Source organism: Balaenoptera musculus, chromosome 2 (assembly GCF_009873245.2).
Source record: "Balaenoptera musculus isolate JJ_BM4_2016_0621 chromosome 2, mBalMus1.pri.v3, whole genome shotgun sequence".
NCBI classification, from domain to species: domain Eukaryota; kingdom Metazoa; phylum Chordata; class Mammalia; order Artiodactyla; family Balaenopteridae; genus Balaenoptera; species Balaenoptera musculus.
This window is the reverse complement of record NC_045786.1, coordinates 111,966,848-111,984,635: the sequence shown is the minus strand read 5'-3', so window position 1 is coordinate 111,984,635 and position 17,788 is coordinate 111,966,848. Positions and strand designations below refer to the sequence as shown.

General features: G+C 50.0%; 1 protein-coding gene and 3 non-coding genes across 7 annotated transcripts in view; 3 read left to right on the top strand and 1 right to left on the bottom strand.

The window, feature by feature from the left end:
• The window catches only part of LOC118890528 (E2F associated phosphoprotein), a 58,212-nt gene that overhangs the window by 21,110 nt on the left and 19,314 nt on the right, over positions 1 to 17,788 (top strand). For 2 of the 4 annotated variants that reach the window (XM_036843508.1, XM_036843505.1), the window contains exons 1-3: positions 10,264 to 10,413; positions 11,130 to 11,218; positions 17,314 to 17,535. In XM_036843508.1, the coding sequence (XP_036699403.1) occupies positions 17,462 to 17,535 (74 nt within the window). In that variant the 5' untranslated portion in view covers positions 10,264 to 10,413; positions 11,130 to 11,218; positions 17,314 to 17,461. Of the gene's footprint in view, positions 1 to 10,263; positions 10,414 to 11,129; positions 11,219 to 17,313; positions 17,536 to 17,788 lie in introns of those variants that run through there. The other 2 variants (XM_036843507.1, XM_036843506.1) reach the window with 2 other exon arrangements.
• Positions 3,922 to 4,085, bottom strand: LOC118891408. Its single transcript, XR_005018988.1, has one exon. It is a non-coding gene; the product is annotated as a U1 spliceosomal RNA (small nuclear RNA).
• Positions 10,458 to 10,621, top strand: LOC118891386. The gene has a single exon (XR_005018970.1). It is a non-coding gene; the product is annotated as a U1 spliceosomal RNA (small nuclear RNA).
• Positions 11,541 to 11,706, top strand: LOC118891464. The gene has a single exon (XR_005019034.1). It is a non-coding gene; the product is annotated as a U1 spliceosomal RNA (small nuclear RNA).

Here is a 17,788-nt window from a genome sequence, read left to right as displayed (position 1 = left end):
TGCTACATCTGATGGAGATGATAGATAGATAGATAGATAGATAGATAGATAGATAGATAGATAGATAGATAGACAGATAGATAGGTAGATAGAAAGGGGGTGGGGCGGGAGAAAGAGAGAGAAAGGAAGATTGCCAGCAAAAGCACAGACAGAGCTCAGAGAGCCCTGAGAGCCAGGGGCAATGGGAGCAGAAGGGTGGAGGGTGGGGTGGTGGGCGGGTGGGGAGCTGCCATCATGGAGGGGCGCACAACTTCACCTCCTTGCACAAACCACTGGCCTGTGGCTTCTGACCAGCTGGCTACCTTTAGCCTTGGGTCCTTAAGGCCGAATTGGCGGGGCCAAGAGGAAGCTGCCGAGGCCCAAGCAGAGAGCACCCAGGAGGAAATGGGCCGGGCTTTCAGCAAGAAGGAGCAGCTTCACCTTGGGGACAGAGCCTGGTTGGGGTGGGATGTGTGGGTGCCGAGAAGAACGCCGCGGGTGGTCCTTGCCCCTCCCTTCCTGTGGGAAGGAAACGCCGGAGACTCACCGAGAGGAGTCACAGCAGAACCCCGATGGGAGCGTGGCTCTCTGAAACCTCGGGGGCCCAGCGCTGCCTTCCCCTGACCCCTGAGCCCACAAGCCCTTTTTCGGTTCTGGTTCTGCCTCTCAAACCGGAGACTGCGTTTCCCCACACGTCTTCCTCTCCTGGCAAGCTCCTGTAGTTGCCCCCCCGCTGCGGTCTCAGCCCTCCTCACGGTCCCACTGCTAACTAAGAGGGGCTGACCTGGAGTCTGTGGAGTCTCCATGGGTCTGGGAGGCCGTGCCACTGCAGGCTGACAGGTGACCTTCAGCAAGAGTCTATTGCTCTGCAGCTGCAGAAAGACCTCAGCCTCACATGTCACCACCTGCAGAGACCAGCGGGTGAGGACCAAAGAGAGAACCTCAGGCCTTCGTTGGATATACCCCCGACGGGATGTGGAGGTGTGGAACCCTTGGGAACCTGGCTTTGGGGGAGTGGGCGGGGTGCGTGGGTTTTGGTGACCGGCACAGGGGAGTGTGAGTCTCAGCACGGCCAACTCTTCTTGTCTGGGTGTCACAGAGTGTAGCAGGAGACCTCTGAGGCACTGCCCCTCACCCTCCAAGGGGCAGAGGTGCCTGCTGCCCGGTCAGGGAGCGGCGACACACTCAGCTGAGGGAAGGCCACTTTGGTGTGGCTTGCCGTGCCTCTGTGGGACTTTTGCTGGGTGGGTTAGTGGTCTTGGGTGGTGGGCACACACCAGGTGGGATCCGAAACGTTTGTAAGGAGTCCAACCTGGACACCTGTGCCCTCTGCCCCTCCCTCTGGACTCCAGTGCCTCTCCAGGAAGTCCACAGAACCTTGACCTCTTTCAGGAAGCAGCCGCCTCTGCCAAAGGAATCGGGGTAGGTGGGCGAAGGAGGGGAGCCAAGGCTGGATATCCACGGGCCTTGTGGAGCCCTGGATGTGCTCTCTCCTGAGAAGCCTGATGGTCCTTCTCCATCGCTCCCCAGTAAGCCTCACTGCGACAGAAAGTCATGGTGGGCAGGAGGGCGGAGGGGCATATCAGCCCCCAGGGGAGGCGAGGCTCTTAGGTGGGGAAAATACAAGCCTGGAACATGCAACTGTGCCCAAAAGTGAAGGAATGTACAGCGACTGATTCGGTGGCATGTCAAGCACACAAGAGCCAATTCGAAAGGGTTCCCACTGCCAAATCAAGGTAATGATAATAACGGAATATAATCCATTGTGTAAAATAGGTACAGGGCCTAACAGCAATGACACACCAGATTCTGGTCTCTAAGTATCATTCTCCAACAAAAGGAACCAGGGCCAATAAAAGGAACCAGGGTGGGCTTCCCTGGTGGCGCAGTGGTTAAGGATGCGCCTGCCAATGCAGGGGACACAGGTTCGAGCCCTGGCCCGGGCAGATCCCACATGCCGCGGAGCAACTAAGCCCGTGCGCCACAACTACTGAAGCCCGCGCGCCGTGCTCCGCAATAAGAGAAGCCACTGCAGTGAGAAGCCCGCGCACCGCAACGAAGATCCAACGCAGCCAAAAGTAAAAAATAAAATAAATTTATTAAAAAAAAAAAAAAAGGAACCAGGGTTCCTCGGAGACCCACTTAACCACTTCTTTGGGTTTTCATCTACATACATGCAAAAATCTGCATGTTTTCCTCCTGTTTAAAAAAAAATTTTTTTTGTTTTTAATTAATCGCTGTGCACGAGCTTTCTCTAGTTGCGGCGAGCGGGGGCTAGTCTTCGTTGCGGTGTGCGGGCTTCTCATTGCGGTGGCTTCTCTTGTTGCAGAGCACGGGCTCTAGGCGCGCGGGCTCAGTTGTTGTGGCTCGTGGGCTCTAGAGCTCAGGCTCAGTAGTTGCGACGCACGGGCTCAGTTGCTCCGCGGCATGTGGGAATTCTCCTGTATCAGGGATCGAACCCGTGTCCCCTGCGTTGGCAGGCGGATTCTTAACCACTGCACCCCCCGGGAAGTCCCCGCTCCTGTTTTATATCCTTTTAATACTCAGGCCCTGCCAGAGACCCTCAAAGGGTAAAAACTAAAGCTTTGCCTCCCCTACAGCTTGAAGCAGCAGAAGCAGTAGATCAAGAGAAGGGGCAGGTATGTGAGAAAAATAAGGTGCTTACACTTGACTTGCATTTTTCTGCTATCTGTAAAAATGATCACATTCTCCTAAAGTGATAAGGAGCTGAAAGAGGCTAGGTTGGAGGCTGATGGCGTGGCCTGGTGCGTCCCCTCCCAGGGCTCAGGGACTGTGTTCCGGTTTTTGGTTTTGGCCGTAGTAGCTCTCACCCTGGGACTCAAGCAAATGGTGTTCAGACATATTGCTGATGAAGCGGAACGGGGAGTGTTCTGTGATTTCTCTGTAGGAAGGACACAGTATTATTCATCTTACCTGGACTCAGAACTAGAACCTGCTGGGGAACAGTGTCCGTTTTATTTTTAAGCCTGAGATGAATGTTATAAATACACATTGTATGTACGCGTGTGTGTGTTTGCGTATGTACATATACATATATCTCTCTCTCTGGGGTGTTTTGGCTAAGCTCATCGGCTTGGGGAATCTCAGTTCCCTGACCAGGAATTGAACCCAGGGCCGTGGCAGTGAACGCACAGGGGTCGTAACCGCCGGACAGGCAGGGAATTCTGTCCGTAGTTCTGTTTTTTTAAAAAAATTTCACTTACTATAAAACTGGGTGATTTACGATATGGTGCTAGTCCCGGATGTAGAGGTGCGGATTGTTTTTCATTGTGTTATTGCTTGAGGACGCAGAATAAAGTTCAACGTTCTACTCGGGCAAACTTCTCTTTCTTCCTACATAGCGTTCCACATTCATCCACCTCCTACTCCTAACTTATCTTTCTCCAGAGCTGTGTTTTCTGTGCCTGTGGGGCGACTGCTATTTTTGAGTTAACTTCCCTTACTTTAGAGATTTTTACACGTAACCGGTTTATATAACGTTCGTTTTCATCTGATTTTGTTAGTGTGATGTGCTGGTTTCGCTCATGTTGCTGTAAACGTCAGTGGTTTCGCAGACTCTGCATCCTTCACAGGCGTAGACGTTTTTTTTTTTTCCGCTGCCGGACACTGCACGCGTTGCTGGTGAACAGCAAAACGAACCACAGAAACGTTAAATGACTCAGGAAACTTTAACAACGGTTCAGAAACCAACAAAGCACGGTTCACCTGCAAGTTCATTGCAGGTGACACACCATCGTGTTTTCGAAAACCCACTATAAAAACACACCACTCGGCATACCTAAGCTTTTTAAACTATACTCTACCACACCAGGAAAAGAAGACGTCAGCACAGTAAATCACAGGGCTCCCCCCCCACACCCAGCACGAACTTCCAACACGCACTGTGAAAACTCTGTTCTATTTGTTCACTAAGCTGAACATCAGGGGAGAGCGCGAACGCAGTCCCCCACTACCACAAATTATGCAGTCGAGTTTCCCACATTTGGGGAAATCGCAGGGGTCAGCACATCCGGAGTGCAATGGATAAGCCTCGCCCTGGGAAAACCACCTTCGTGATCATGGTATCTCCCCTGCCAGGTAAGTATGAGTCTCTCACCCACCCTCGCCCCACACCCTCGCGATCGCCCACCTCTTCACGCACGCTCACTTCCCTCACGCCCTCTCCGCGCCCTCCGCCCCTGCATGCCCCTCGTTCCGGCCTCGCCCACCCCGGCAACAGCCTCGCGAGTCCTCGGCTGTCCACACGCAGGACGCGGAAGCCCAGCCGGAGTGGGACCAGCAGCCTCTGCGCGCCTCTCTATCTGCATACGCCACGCCCCTCTCCGGAAGTCCCGCCCCTCTAGTCTTTCCCCAAGCCGGCTGAGGACAGCAGGGAGAACGCAGGAGGCGTCTGCTCAGAGTCTTCGACTTAAAATGAACATTAGGTTCTTGTTTAAGGTCAGATTGAGGGGTTTCACTTTTCGCACCGTCTATGTCTAACCTTTTCCCCATTGGGAAATCGCTATGTTTGGGGGCAGTTAGCCCTCAGGCGGCTTTCTAGTCTGTTACTTTCTCTTTGGCTTGTGTGGCCTCGAGGAGCTTAGGGCAGGTTTCCTTGACCTCCAGGTTTCTCTAGATATGACGCATTGACGATGTTAAGCGAAAAATATAAAGTGCACGCATATATGTAGTATGCTACCCTTTGTCTATGAAAAATGTGAAAAAAAGAAAATTATACACCGTCTGTCAAAAAGAAACCCAGGAGTGTTAAACCAGAACTGATGAAATTACCTATATGGGTGAGTGCAAGGAGAGAGTGACAGTTTTCTGAGCGTACCTTTCTATGTAATTATTTTGGGAACGCTGTTAACATTTTGGATATGTTTTTGAAACACAGGGGGAGGGACTTCCCTCGTGGTCCAACGGGTAAGACTCCGCACTTCCAACGCAGGGGGCCGGGGTTCGGTCCCTGGTCACGGAACTAGACCCTGCATGCGTGCCGCAACTAAGGGTTCACACGCCACAACTAAAGATCCCACAGGCCACAACTGAAGGTACCGCGTGCCGCAACTAAGACCCGGCACAGCCAAAATAAAGGAAGGAAGGAGGAAGGAAAGAAAGAAAAACTGCTGCTTAAAAAAAAATACAGGGGGAGGACTTCCCTGGTGGCGCGATGGTTAAGAATCCTCCTGCCAATGCAGGAGGACACGGGTTCGAGCCCTAGGTCCGGGAAGATCCCACATGCCGCGCGGAGCAACTAAGCCCGTGCGCCGCCACTTCTGAGCCTGCGCTCTAGAGGCCACGAGCCACAACTACTGAAGCCCGCCCGCTCAGAGCCAGGGCTCCGCAACAAGAGAAGCCACTGCAATGAGAAGCTCGCGCACCGCAACGAACAGTAGCCCCCGCTGGCCGCAACGAGAGAAAAGCCCACGCGCAGCGACGAAGACCCAGCGCAGCCAAAGATAAATAACATTTTTTAAAAAAATACAGGGGGAAAAGACCCTAAAATTGGATATAAGTACAAATGAACCTAACTGTATCTCAGGTGACTAGTGTAACCACACTGGAGTAGAAATAAATAACCAACCGAAATGACTTTTGAACACAGTACATTGACCATAACCGTTTCAACTCTAGAGACAAGAACTGCAAATACTGAAGTGTCCCCTAGTAGGTTGGTATTTCATAGCTATGTGGTTGTAACAGTTTTGTACCAATGCTGTTGTATTGTAGGATTGAGCTAATGAGTAAATGGAGGCTGGGAGTCAAGGTTCTCACTGTTGAAGAAAGGAGATGCAAATACAGAATGGCGGAGGGCAAGGAGGAACCATGTGGTGTTAAGCTGAAAATTGGAATTGAAGATATCAGTACAGGCCCATTATTATTTTTTTTTAATTAATTAATTTATTTTGGCTGCATTGGGTCTTCGTTGCTGCGCGCCGGCTTTCTCTAGCTGCGGCGAGAGCGGGGTCTACTCTTCATTGAGGTGAGCGGGCTTCTCATCGCGGTGGCTTCTCTTGTTGCGGAGCACTGGCTCTAAGCGCACGGGCTTCAGTAGTTGTGGCACGCAGACTTCAGTAGTTGTGGCATGCAGGCTTTAGTAGTTGTGGCACGCGGGCCCAGTAGTTGTGGCTCGTGGGCTCAGTAGTTGTGGCTCACGGGCTCTAGAGCGCCAGCTCAGTAGGTGTGGCGCACGAGCTTAGTCGCTGCACGGCATGTGGGATCTTCCCGGATCAGGGCTCGAGGCCGTGTCCCCTGCATTGGCAGGCGGATTCTTGACCACTGTGCCACGAGGGAAGTACCTGGGCCCCCTTTTTTTCTTCTTTTTTTAAATCATCTTTATTGGAGTATAGTTGCTTTACAGTGGTGTGTTAGTTTCTGCTGTATAACAAGGTGAATCAGCTATACATATACAGGTATCTCCACATCTCCTCCCTCTTGCGTCTCCCTCCCACCCTCCCTATCCCACCCCTCTAGGTGGACACAAAGCACCGAGCTGATCTCCCTGTGCTATGCGGCTGCTTCCCACTAGCTATCTATTTTACATTTGGTAGTGTATATATGTCCATGCCACTCTCCCACTTCGTCCCAGCTTACCCTCCCCCTCCCCGTGTCCTCAAGTCCAGTGTCTACGTCTGCGTCTTTATTCCTGGGCCCATTATTTTTAATAGATATAGATATGTGTAGGGAAACCCACTGTCCTGATCCTGCTTTCTAAATGTCATTCTCCACTAAAAAGAACCAGGGCTCTTTGGAGAAACAGATGATTTCCAGGAGTCAGGGAAGGTACAAGATGAGCCTGGAATATCTTGTGCCAGAAAAGGCTCCAAAAATTATATGGACATGTCAGAAGGACACAGTAGCCAACCTGAAGGGTCTTTCATAGGCCCAGTATGAGAACAACCAAACATCAAAATAAATGAAAACAGTCATGGATTATAGACAACTAAACACAGCCATGAGTTCACGTTGATTACATAGGGAAGGAAGGAAACTTCTTCCTTACAACAGAATGCCAACTAAGAAATGTGGAATGAAGGACAGAATTAGAAAATCAACATCTGGCAACCATAATGCAAGTCAACAGTGGATACTAAAAACTATTATTGGGTTAAGGTTTTGTAACGGATATTTACATATCCTCAATTATCTCCACACAAATTACTTAATAATTACGAGGGGCAAACCTGGTGAACACCCCCAGTGGCAGAGGGTTACAATACTGGCCCCGGTACCATGTTCTTCTGCAGCACCCTCCCATGTTGACTCTGGGCTTGGCTATGTGACTTGCTTTGGCTAATGGAACATTAGTAAATGCGATGGAAGCAGAAGACTGAAAAACAGTTGCTCGTTGGGAGTCGCTCTCACCTGCTGTCCTGAGACCACCATGAGAAGAAGCCTGACTTAGCCTATTGGAGGATGAAATTACGGGAGTGAAGATGAATCATGTCAACTGAGGGCCTTCAGACTGACCCGCCCCACTGTCCCACGAGCTGACTGCAGCTGCACGAGTGGTCCTACATCACAGCTGCAGAACTGCCCGGCTCAGCCCAGCTGCAGTTGCTGACCCAAAGAATGGTGAGCAAATAACATGGTCACTATTTTAAATCACTAAGTTTTAGGGTAGTTTGTTACACAGCAGTGGATAACTGATACACCACCTTCACCAAGTAATCAATGTTAACACCACCAATAACTGAACAAACTGACTTCACGTGCCTGCAGTGTGATGCCCAGAGGAGGACACTGGATTAATTTGATAGGGCTGTCATAATAAAGTAACACAATCTGGGTGGTTTAAAACAACAGAAATTTATTCTCTCACAGTTCTGGAAGCTACAAGTCCAAACTCAAGGTGTCAGCGGGGCCCTGCTCCCTCCGAGATTCTGGGTAGAATCTTTCCTTGCTTCTTCCTTGCTTCTAGTGGTGACAGTCAATCCTTAGCTTGCAGCTACATCACTCCAATCTGTGCTTTGTCCTCACGTGGCGTTATCCCTACGTGTCTCTGTCCTTACATGGCATTTTCCTCTTATAAGGACAATATTCATATTGGATTAGGGCCCACTGTACTGACCTCACCTTAACTTGATTGTATGTGCAAAGATTCTACTTCCAAATAAGGTCGCATTCATAGGTATCAGGGGTTAGGATTTCAACATATATATATATTTTTTTGGAGGGACATAAGTCAACATGTAAACAGATACAGTACCATTTATGTCGTCTACGTGTCAAAAATGCGCACTTGAATGTGAATGCAGGACAACCTAAAAACCAAGGATATTCTACAAAATAACTGGCCTGTAATTTTCAAAAATGACTGCATAATGAAATAAAACGATGGGCCTGGGGATTATTTCAGATTAAAATGGGTTAAAGAGACAGGATACAGAATGCAACATGTGATTTTGAATTTTCCTTTGCTATAAAGGACATTCCTGAGACACTTGATAGAAATGGAATAATGTTTATAGAGTAAATAATAATATTGCATCCATGTTAATTTCTTTTTTTTTTTTAAATGGTATCCATTTTTGTTTTTTATTTTTTTTAAATTTTATTTATTTATTTATGGCTGTGTTAGGTCCTCGTTTCTGTGTGAGGGCCTTCCCTAGTTGCGGCAAGTGGGGGCCACTCCTCATCACGGTGCGCGGGCCTCTCACCATCGCGGCCTCTCCCGTTGCAGAGCACAGGCTCCAGACGCGCAGACTCAGTAACTGTGGCTCACGGGCCTAGTTGCTCCGCGGCACGCGGGATCCTCCCAGACCAGGGCTCGAACCCGCGTCCCCTGCACTGGCAGGCAGACTCTCAACCACTGCGCCACCAGGGAAGCCCCCATGTTAATTTCTTGATTTTTATAATTATCCTGGGGTTATATAAGAAAATGCTCTATTTTTAGGAAATACACACTAAGAAAGGAAACTTCCTGAGACAACCAGTAATCAGAAAAGGGTGCTTAGGACTTCCCTGGCGGTCCAGTGGTGTGGTTAAGCCTCCCCGCTTCCACTGCCGCTGGGCGTGGGTTCCATCCCTGGTTGGGGAGCTAAGATCCCGCATGCCCCACGGCGCAGCCAAAAAAAAAAGAGAAAAGAAAAGAAAAGAAAAAGAAAAAAGGGTGCTACAATACGTTTCCTCTGATCTTTTCGCAGTTAGGACCTCAGGAAACCTTCCCTGACCCTATAGTCTCCAGTCCTGTGTCTAGCCTCGCTTTGCTACGTAGCACCGACCACAATAGTATAACGCAGCACAAGGTCCACTGGAAGTCGACACACAATAGTTGAATCGTTTTGTTCACGTCTGGGGAGGATCCACTTGATCTCGAGAAAGAATCTTCACGTATGGAAGAGGAAAAGACAAATCCGGGCGGCTGAAAGAGGCAGCCTAGTCCCTCAGGACGAAAACGCGACATTTCCGTGCATTCGATTTTCGGAGACCATTCAACACCCCTTCGCAGCCCACACATCTACCCCTTGCAGGAACACTTTGCCCTGATAGTCTCTGTTCGTTTTTCTTTGCTGTTGCGAGATTCGATTACTACATAATCTGAACGAAAGATCATGGATGAGGACTAAAACAATTTCACGTTAAACTGATGACGTTTCATGTTTCATGTTAAACTATTTAACATATTTGATTGACGTTCTGTTCCGTGTCATTTTCACTGAAAGGAAGGTGAGACCACACCCGAGCTCCGACCTGCTCCTGAACTGCAGGGCGCCGGGCGCCGCGAGCTCCTGTCTTCCCGGGTCCCCCCTCCAGGTCCCGACTCGTCGCCGCTCGCCCACGCCCTCCCTCCGGAGATACCGGCGCATCTCGGTCGGGAATTAGTAGGTCCGTTATCTCCCGCGGGAAAGAACGGGACGCCGAAAAGGTCCCGGCAGGGGCGTGGCGTATGTAGATGAGGAGGCGCACAGAGGCTGCTGGTCCCACTCCGCTTGGGTCATATCTAGAGAAACCTGGAGATCAAGGAAACCTGCCCTAAACTCCTCGAGGCCACACAAGCCAAAGAGAAAGTAACAGACTAGAAAGCCGCTTGAGGGCTAACTGCCCCCAAACATAGCGATTTCCCAATGGGGAAAAGGTTAGACATAGACGGTGCGAAAAGTGAAACCCCTCAATCTGACTTTAAACAAGAACCTAATGTTCATTTTAAGTCGAAGACTCTTGAGCAGATCCCTTCTGCGTTCTCCCTGCTGTCCTCAGCCGGCTTGGGGAAAGACTAGAGGCGCGGGACTTCCGGAGAGGGGCGTGGCGTATGCAGATAGAGAGGCGCGCAGAAGCTCCTGGTCCCACTCCGGCTGGGCTTCCGCGTCCTGCGTGTGGACAGCCGAGGACTCGCGAGGTTGTTCTCGGGGTGCGCGATGCCGGAGCGTAGAGGCATGCAGGGGCGGAGGGCGCGGAGAGGGCGTGAGGGAAGTGAGCGTGCGTGAAGAGGTGGGCGATCGCGAGGGTGTGGGGCGAGGGTGGGTGAGAGACTCATACTTACCTGGCAGGGGAGATACCATGATCACGAAGGTGGTTTTCCCAGGGCGAGGCTTATCCATTGCACTCCGGATGTGCTGACCCCTGCGATTTCCCCAAATGTGGGAAACTCGACTGCATAATTTGTGGTAGTGGGGGACTGCGTTCGCGCTTTCCCCTGGTGTTTGTGTTGGTTGAATGATAGAGTAGTTTTTGTTATCAGCTGTTCAACGGTTAGCGTACACCATTGCAATATCGGCTTTTGGCATCTACTTTAAGGTTTCCGGGTGGTTGCAAGTGCTGTAACGTCTGTCCATAATCTTTTCCCGACGGGGGTGTACGCACCGTGTTGGTGTGGAAAGACTGCAGTGTTCTCAGCTGTGTAATGAACCGCAGTTGAACGGTAGTCTTTTTGTGTAGATTGTTGTTTTCCCAACTGCTGAGCGTTTTCTACTATTGGGCTTTGTGGGGTGTTTATTAATAGTCTGAGCGTTGTATGGTAGTGCCGGAGTGGGCCCGTACGGAACGCAGAATGAACGGTAGCACATACTGCCGTTTGCCGTAGTGTGAGCGAAAGCAGCTTATTATATATACCAAGGAAATTAAACATGGGTAAAATGTCAGTTACGCCACTTCCTGTGAAATGCGGCAAGTGATATATGTATGTTCTGCTTACTTTCTGAAAACAGACCCCCACCGCCCTCGGGAGCAGAGAGTTACGGAGAACTAAGTAGGGAGTATGGGACTTACGAGGGACAGAATACTACATGTGAAATAGGTAAGTAACCAAGATTTACAGTGTAGAACGTTATATTCGATATGTTAAAGTAACGGCCGATGGAGAACCATCAGAAGCTGTATACCGGAACCTGTTATTACAATGTTAAGAATGACTTAGTTTAATGAATAGAAGAAAAGAAACCACGGTCTTCCCTGAGAGCCCAGTAGTGACGACTGTTTACTTCCACTGCCATAGACCTGGCTTCAGTCTCCGGTTGGGAAAGTAGGATGCCGATAGCCGACGGGCATGGCCAAAGAAACATACGTGTCTATATACACATACGTGTAAAACTTACTGATGTCAGGCTTAAAAACAAAACAAACGTTCTCAGCAGCGTTTCGCTTTGAGTCCAGGTACGATTAATCATAACCAGAGCCAGGCTTATCCATTGCACTGCGCATGTTGACCATTGTGATTTCCCCAAGTGTAGGAAACGCAAGTGCATAATTCACGGTAGTGGGGGACTGCGTTTGTGCTCTCCTGTTTTTTGTAGGTTTATTTTTTTATTTATTTATTTTTTTTAAACCTTCGTCATCATGCTGTGTATTATGTCCTCATGAGTTACTTAGGACTGGGATTTGTACCTTTTGACATGCCCTACCACAAATTTTATCAACCTCCCACAGTATCCACCCTTGGCAGCCACCAATTTGCTCTATGTATCTAATCTATAAAACTGAGTTTATAGATATATATATATTTTTCGCTGCGTTCGGTCTTCGTTGTTGCGCGCGAGCCTGCTCTAGTTGTGGTGAGCAGGGGGCTTCTCATTGCAGTGGTTTCTCTTGTTGCGGAGCATGGGCTCTAGGCACGTGGGCTCAGCAGTTGTGGCTCACGTGCTCTAGAGCGCAGGCTCAGTAGTTGCGGTGGACGGGCTTAGTTGCTCCGTGGCATGAGGAATCTTCCCCGACCAGGTCTCGAACCCGGGCTCCGCTTTTCCTATGTCATCGGGAATGTCCGAGCCGAGGGTTGGTGAGCTGATACTGGTACTCTTCTGTCCAGAAGCAGCGAAACACCGAATTTCACTCTTTTTATTTTTTATAAATTTATTTTTTTATTTTTGGTTGCGTCGGGTCTTCGTTGCTGCACGCGGGCTTTCTCTAGTTGCGGCGAGCGGGGGCTTCTCATTGCGGTGGCTTCTCTTGTTGGGCAGCACCGGCTCCGTAGTTGTGGCACTCGGGCTTAGTTGCTCCGCAGCAGGTGCGATCTTCCCGGTCCAGGGCTCGAACCCGTGTCCCCTGCATTGGCAGGCGGATTCTTAACCACTGCGCCACCAGGGAAGACCCTCACTTCTTATTTTTACAGTATTGAACAGCTCTGCGCCTCTCGGCAGTTTTCCTCTTAAACCCCCCCCTCCCCACCGGAAGAAAAACATCATTTTGACCTCAACTTACATAGTTTCACTACGGAACATTAAGAATATTGTATACACTTTCTCACCCAGTTGCAGCCTCGCTGACCTACAGCTACGCTTGACACACTTTCTTTTTTCTCACAGATTTCCTCTCCTGCCATCCTCCACTCTCACCGCATAAACTCCTAATCCCTCAGTCCCTTGCTTCCCACCGCAACCAGCGTTGACTCCCCAGGCCATTCCCGCAGCCTGTGTTGCTCCTCTTCCTCCGTCTCAGAGCATAAAGCATCATCCGAGGGAAACCCCAGACTGTCCACTGCTGGCTTGTCTCTGCCACTAGGCGTCTTCCGGTCGCACCTTTGCGGCCCTCAGGCAGGAGAGGGTTAAGAAGTTTTATGAATGCCACAACTCACCAGGGCTGGCTATTTTCATCAGGGACTAGCAGTGAGCTGTGGAATCAACCTCTCAATTGTTCTGGACGTACGAAGTAAATCCCTCCCGTATGACCTCGACGGAGTTAGCATACATTCTTTCCCTGATCTGTACGTTTTGTTAGTGAGAAGACCCCTGGACAGTCATCAACTCACGAATACACGTATTTAGTAAGCACCCCTCCCCTCCCCACACTCATGTGCAACACACAATTGCTGCTTCCTGTCTCCGCCCACCCCGTCAGTAAACCAAAGGGCCAAGGGATGTACTTTCCACTGTACTTCCTTCCCAGAAAAAGGCCACCTCGGTAGAAACACATTCGCTGACGGATGTGTGAAAAACTGTGTAGCTTTTTGCTCTGAACTTGCTATTTTTTTAGCATTTACACAGCATCTTCACATTTCCAAAGCACTGTACCAACATTTATTAATCCTCACAACACCCCTGTGAGGTAGGTCAGTATGGTAGAGAAAAAGGCAGAGAGGTCGAGTGAACCTTGTCATTTCCATTGAGAAATCACTATGTTTGGGGGTAATTAGCCCTCAGGCGGGTTTCTAGTTTGTTACTTTCTCTTGAGCTTGTGTGGCCTCGAGGAGCCTAGGGCAGGTTTCCTTGACCTCCTGGTTTCTCTAGATGTACGCCATGTCCTCTGTGGTGGATGTGGGACCTTCTAATTCCCAGCGGAGACACGTCGCCGTTGGTGGTCCGGGGGGCGTGGGTGCGCGGCGAAGAGTCGGGACCCGGAGGGGCGATGGGGACGGCTGGAGTTCGGGGCGCCTGGCGCCAGGGATTTGAGGGTGTGAGTCGGGGCTCGGGTCTGGTCTCACCTTCTGGTTTTGGTTTCGCAGCCCGACCGAACTCATCCTCACTGGCATGGTTATTATGAGGACCTTTCCCTCCTCCCCACCCCCATTAAGCATTTACGTAGTAAGATTTCCCCAGTCAACTTAAAAGCGATCGTTTTGTTCGTGGCGTCCTCTTGAGTTAGCGTCTCATCAACTACTTCAACACATGAACTGCTTCAAAACACACAACAACTAAACCTGGTGAAACCTAAAGGAAAAAAAGTCAAGATTTTAACATTGAAGTAAACAGGGCAAAGTATTACTACAAACTTCTTCCACTTCGTAAATTGTGCAGTGTTGGAGTTAAGTATATAATACCGGCAAACACAAAAGTTTTTTATTTTATTTTGGCCGTGCCGCGTGGCTTATGGTATCTCAGTTCCCCGACCAGGGACTGAACCCTGGGTCAGGCAGTGAAAGCCTAACTCCACTAGGCCACCAGGGAACTCCCCCACAAAGTATTTTAAAACACTTGAAACATTTAAAACACTTAAAATTTGTAAAAAATAGACGATTATGTTTAATAGTCAATTCACGAGTTCTGAAATAGTCCGTTTAATCCATTGAACTCTCATTTTGTTTTTAGACGGTGAGACAAACACACTTTTGTTTATTTTTTTGGGCCGTGCCAGGCATCTTGCAGGATCTTAGCTCCCCGACCAGAGATTGAACGTGGGCCCCCTGAAGTGGAAGCGCGGAGTCCTGAAAACCGGACCACCAGGGAATTCCAAACACAATTTTTTTTTTTTTTTTTTAATTTAATTTTATTTTTTTGGCTGTGTTGGGTCTTCGGTTCATGCGAGGGCTTTCTCTAGTTGAGGCAAGTGGGGGCCACTCTTCATCGCGGTGCGGGGACCGCTCGTCATCGCGGTGCGCGGGCCTTTCACTATCGCGGCCCCTCCCGTCGCGGGGCACAGGCTCCAGACGCGCAGGCTCAGTAGTTGTGGCTCACGGGCCCAGCTGCTCCGTGGCATGTGGGATCTTCCCAGACCAGGGCTCGAACCCGTGTCCCCTGCATTAGCAGGCAGATTCTCAACCACTGCGCCACCAGGGAAGCCCCCCAAACACAATTTTTAAGACTGTAAACTGAGACCTTTTATATCCCAGCTACTCTGCCCATTGAGAGGTGTATCTACCCCTCTCCTGGAATCTGGACTTAGTGACTAGGCTGACCAACAGAACGAGGTCAAAGTAATGTTCGGGGGATTCTGAGGTTAGGTCAGCAGAAGGCTTGCAGCTTCCTTCTGGGCCTCTGAGAACCCTGTGTGGGAGACTTGAGCTGTGAGTGAGAAGACTGACAACTCTGGGGCTGCCATGTTGTGAGGAAGCTGCTGGTTTACAAACTGACCCCCCTCCCTCACTAAGGAGAGAGTAAAGAAAGAGGCAGGCCACTCTAAGTTGGTAGAGGGCAGGTTTAAGAGGCAAGGGAACTTACTAGGATTGTCTTGGGCGCTGAACGAGTAGAAGATCTCTATCCCTGGCAGCCAATTCTTTTTTTTTTTTTTTTAAAGGTCTCTTTTTAAAAAAACTTTTATTTTGGTTGCGCTGGGTCTTAGTTGCAGTAGGTGGGCTCCTTAGTTACAGCTTGCTGGCTCCTTAGTTGTGGCATGCATGTGGGATCTAGTTCCCTGACCACGGATCGAACATGGGCCCCCTGCATTGGGAGCGCAGAGTCTTATCCACTGTGCCACCAGGGAAGTCCCCCAGCCAATTCTTAAAAGTTTATACAGAAGCCTTAACTGGGTTGTCAGGTATACTGTCCAGATGGTCTCAACAACACCCTACTCCCTCAAGGCTTCATCATTTGGACAGCTCCCACTGTCCGAACAGGGGAGGAACAGGAGGGGAACAGGAGGCAGAGTGTACATTGCAAGGATAGGGGAGCAGATGAGGAACCTTGATTGCCTGAGTCCAGCTCAAAGATCAACGAGTGGTCACAGCCCACCAATCATCTCCTTCAACAGAAGCCCAAGGCTTTGTGGAGAACGATGCATGGGAAAGAGACATGCTCAGGTTTTAGTCCCAACCCGAGACCCTAGACATTGGGGATCAGAGTAATGCCTTTCAAAATTGCAGATTTGGATAAAAATAGATGAGTGTTTTTGTTTTAAAGCTCTTAAGTTTTGGGGTGATGTTTTTGTGCAGCAATAGAGAAATGGAAGAGGGAGACAGAAGTAAGCAAACAAATAAGTAACATGGAGTTGAAGGGGGAGAAGTGGATTTAGGGATAGAAAAGATGGGATGGAGAGAAGAGGGTGGGGTTGAGGGCTTACAGTTTTTGACAAGGGGCTCAGGGAAAGCCTCTCTGTTTCAGTTTGCTACATACTCCTGCTTTTCTTTGCTTGCTCGTCATTAGCATATGTAACCCCCAAACAGCCACCAAAAATGGCAGGCTCAGCCCCTGAGTTTACTTGTTCTGTTACCAGTTGTAGGATTACAGCCCACTCCTTAGAATCTCTAATTCTTTTTTTTTTTTAATAAATTCGTTTATTTATTTGTTTATATTTTTGGCTGCATTGGGTCTTTGTTGCTGTGGGGGCTTTCTCTAGTTGCGGCGAGCAGGAGCTACTCTTCATTGCAGTGCGTGGGCTTCTCGTTGCGGTGTCTTATCTTGTTGCTGAGCACGGGCCCTAGGCGCACGGGCTTCAGTAATTGTGACATGTAGGCTCAGTAGTTGTGGCTCGCGGGCTCTAGAGCTCAGGCTCAGTAGTTGTGGTCCACAGGCTTAGTTCTCCGCGGCATGTGGGATCCTCCCGGACCAGGGCTCGAACCCGTGTGCCCTGCATTGGCAGGCGGATTCTTAACCTCTGCACCACCAGGGAAGTCCCAGAATCTCTAATTCTGAATTTTAAGTTTATGGGAGTAAAGAAGTAGTGACTCAACTTTTGTGGATCAGAATGAATATGGATGTAAGGGCACATCCTTGAGGAGGGCCACAATTCTCAGAAAAGGAAAAATGGGTTCCCCAACAGGTGCCTCCTTCACATCACTGTGACTCATGGGTGAGTATTGTACCTCGCAAAAGAGTTGGGTGGAGCAATAGTTGAAAACCAGGGAAGGGAGTTCCCTGGCGGTTCAGTGGTTAGGACTCCGCGCTTTCACTGCTATGGGCCTGGGTTCAATCCCTGGTCAGGGAACTAAGATTCCACAAGCCAAAGGGCATGGCCAAAACAACATATATATATATATTATATATTATATATTTTATATATATATTATATATATATTATATATATATTATATATATTATATATATTATATATATAATATATATATATTATATATATATATACGCATACATGTATATACATAAAACTTACTTCTCTCCCCGCCACCTCCCCCTCCTCCTCCCCTCCCCTTCCCCTCCTGCCCGCCCCCTCCCCCTCCCCGCCCCCTCCCCCTCCCCGCCCCCTCCCCCTCCCCGCCCCTTCTCCTGGCTCCTCCCCCGCTTCCTCCCCCAGCCCCTCGCTTGGAAGATCTGCGCAGGCGCGCAGTGAGGGCGCGGACGTGCGGGCGGAAGTCGTGCTGGAGCGCTTTAGGAAAGGGACCTGCGGAGAAAGCAGGTACTCTGCCGACGCCTGTGGACGGTATCGGAGGGGGCAGGCCGCCATGAACCGCCTCCAAGATGACTATGACCCCTACGCAGTTGAAGAGCCTAGTGACGAGGAGCCGGCTTTGAGCAGGTAGGCCCCTACCCCACCCCGGTCCCCGAGGCTTCGGGCCGAGGCCAGGCCTCAGCCTCCCCCTCTCGCTGCGCTTGCCGGACCCGTACGGATCCTCTGTCCAGTGGTTCGGGCCCCTGTGGCGCCCCGCTGTCGCCTGTGGGACGCCGAGGGGGGTCTGGTGAGGTCGCGTAGCCACGGGGGAGGCGGGACCGACACTGGCGCGGGGAAGGGGCACATTCTGGAATTACGCGTAAGATTCAAAAGCCGTGAA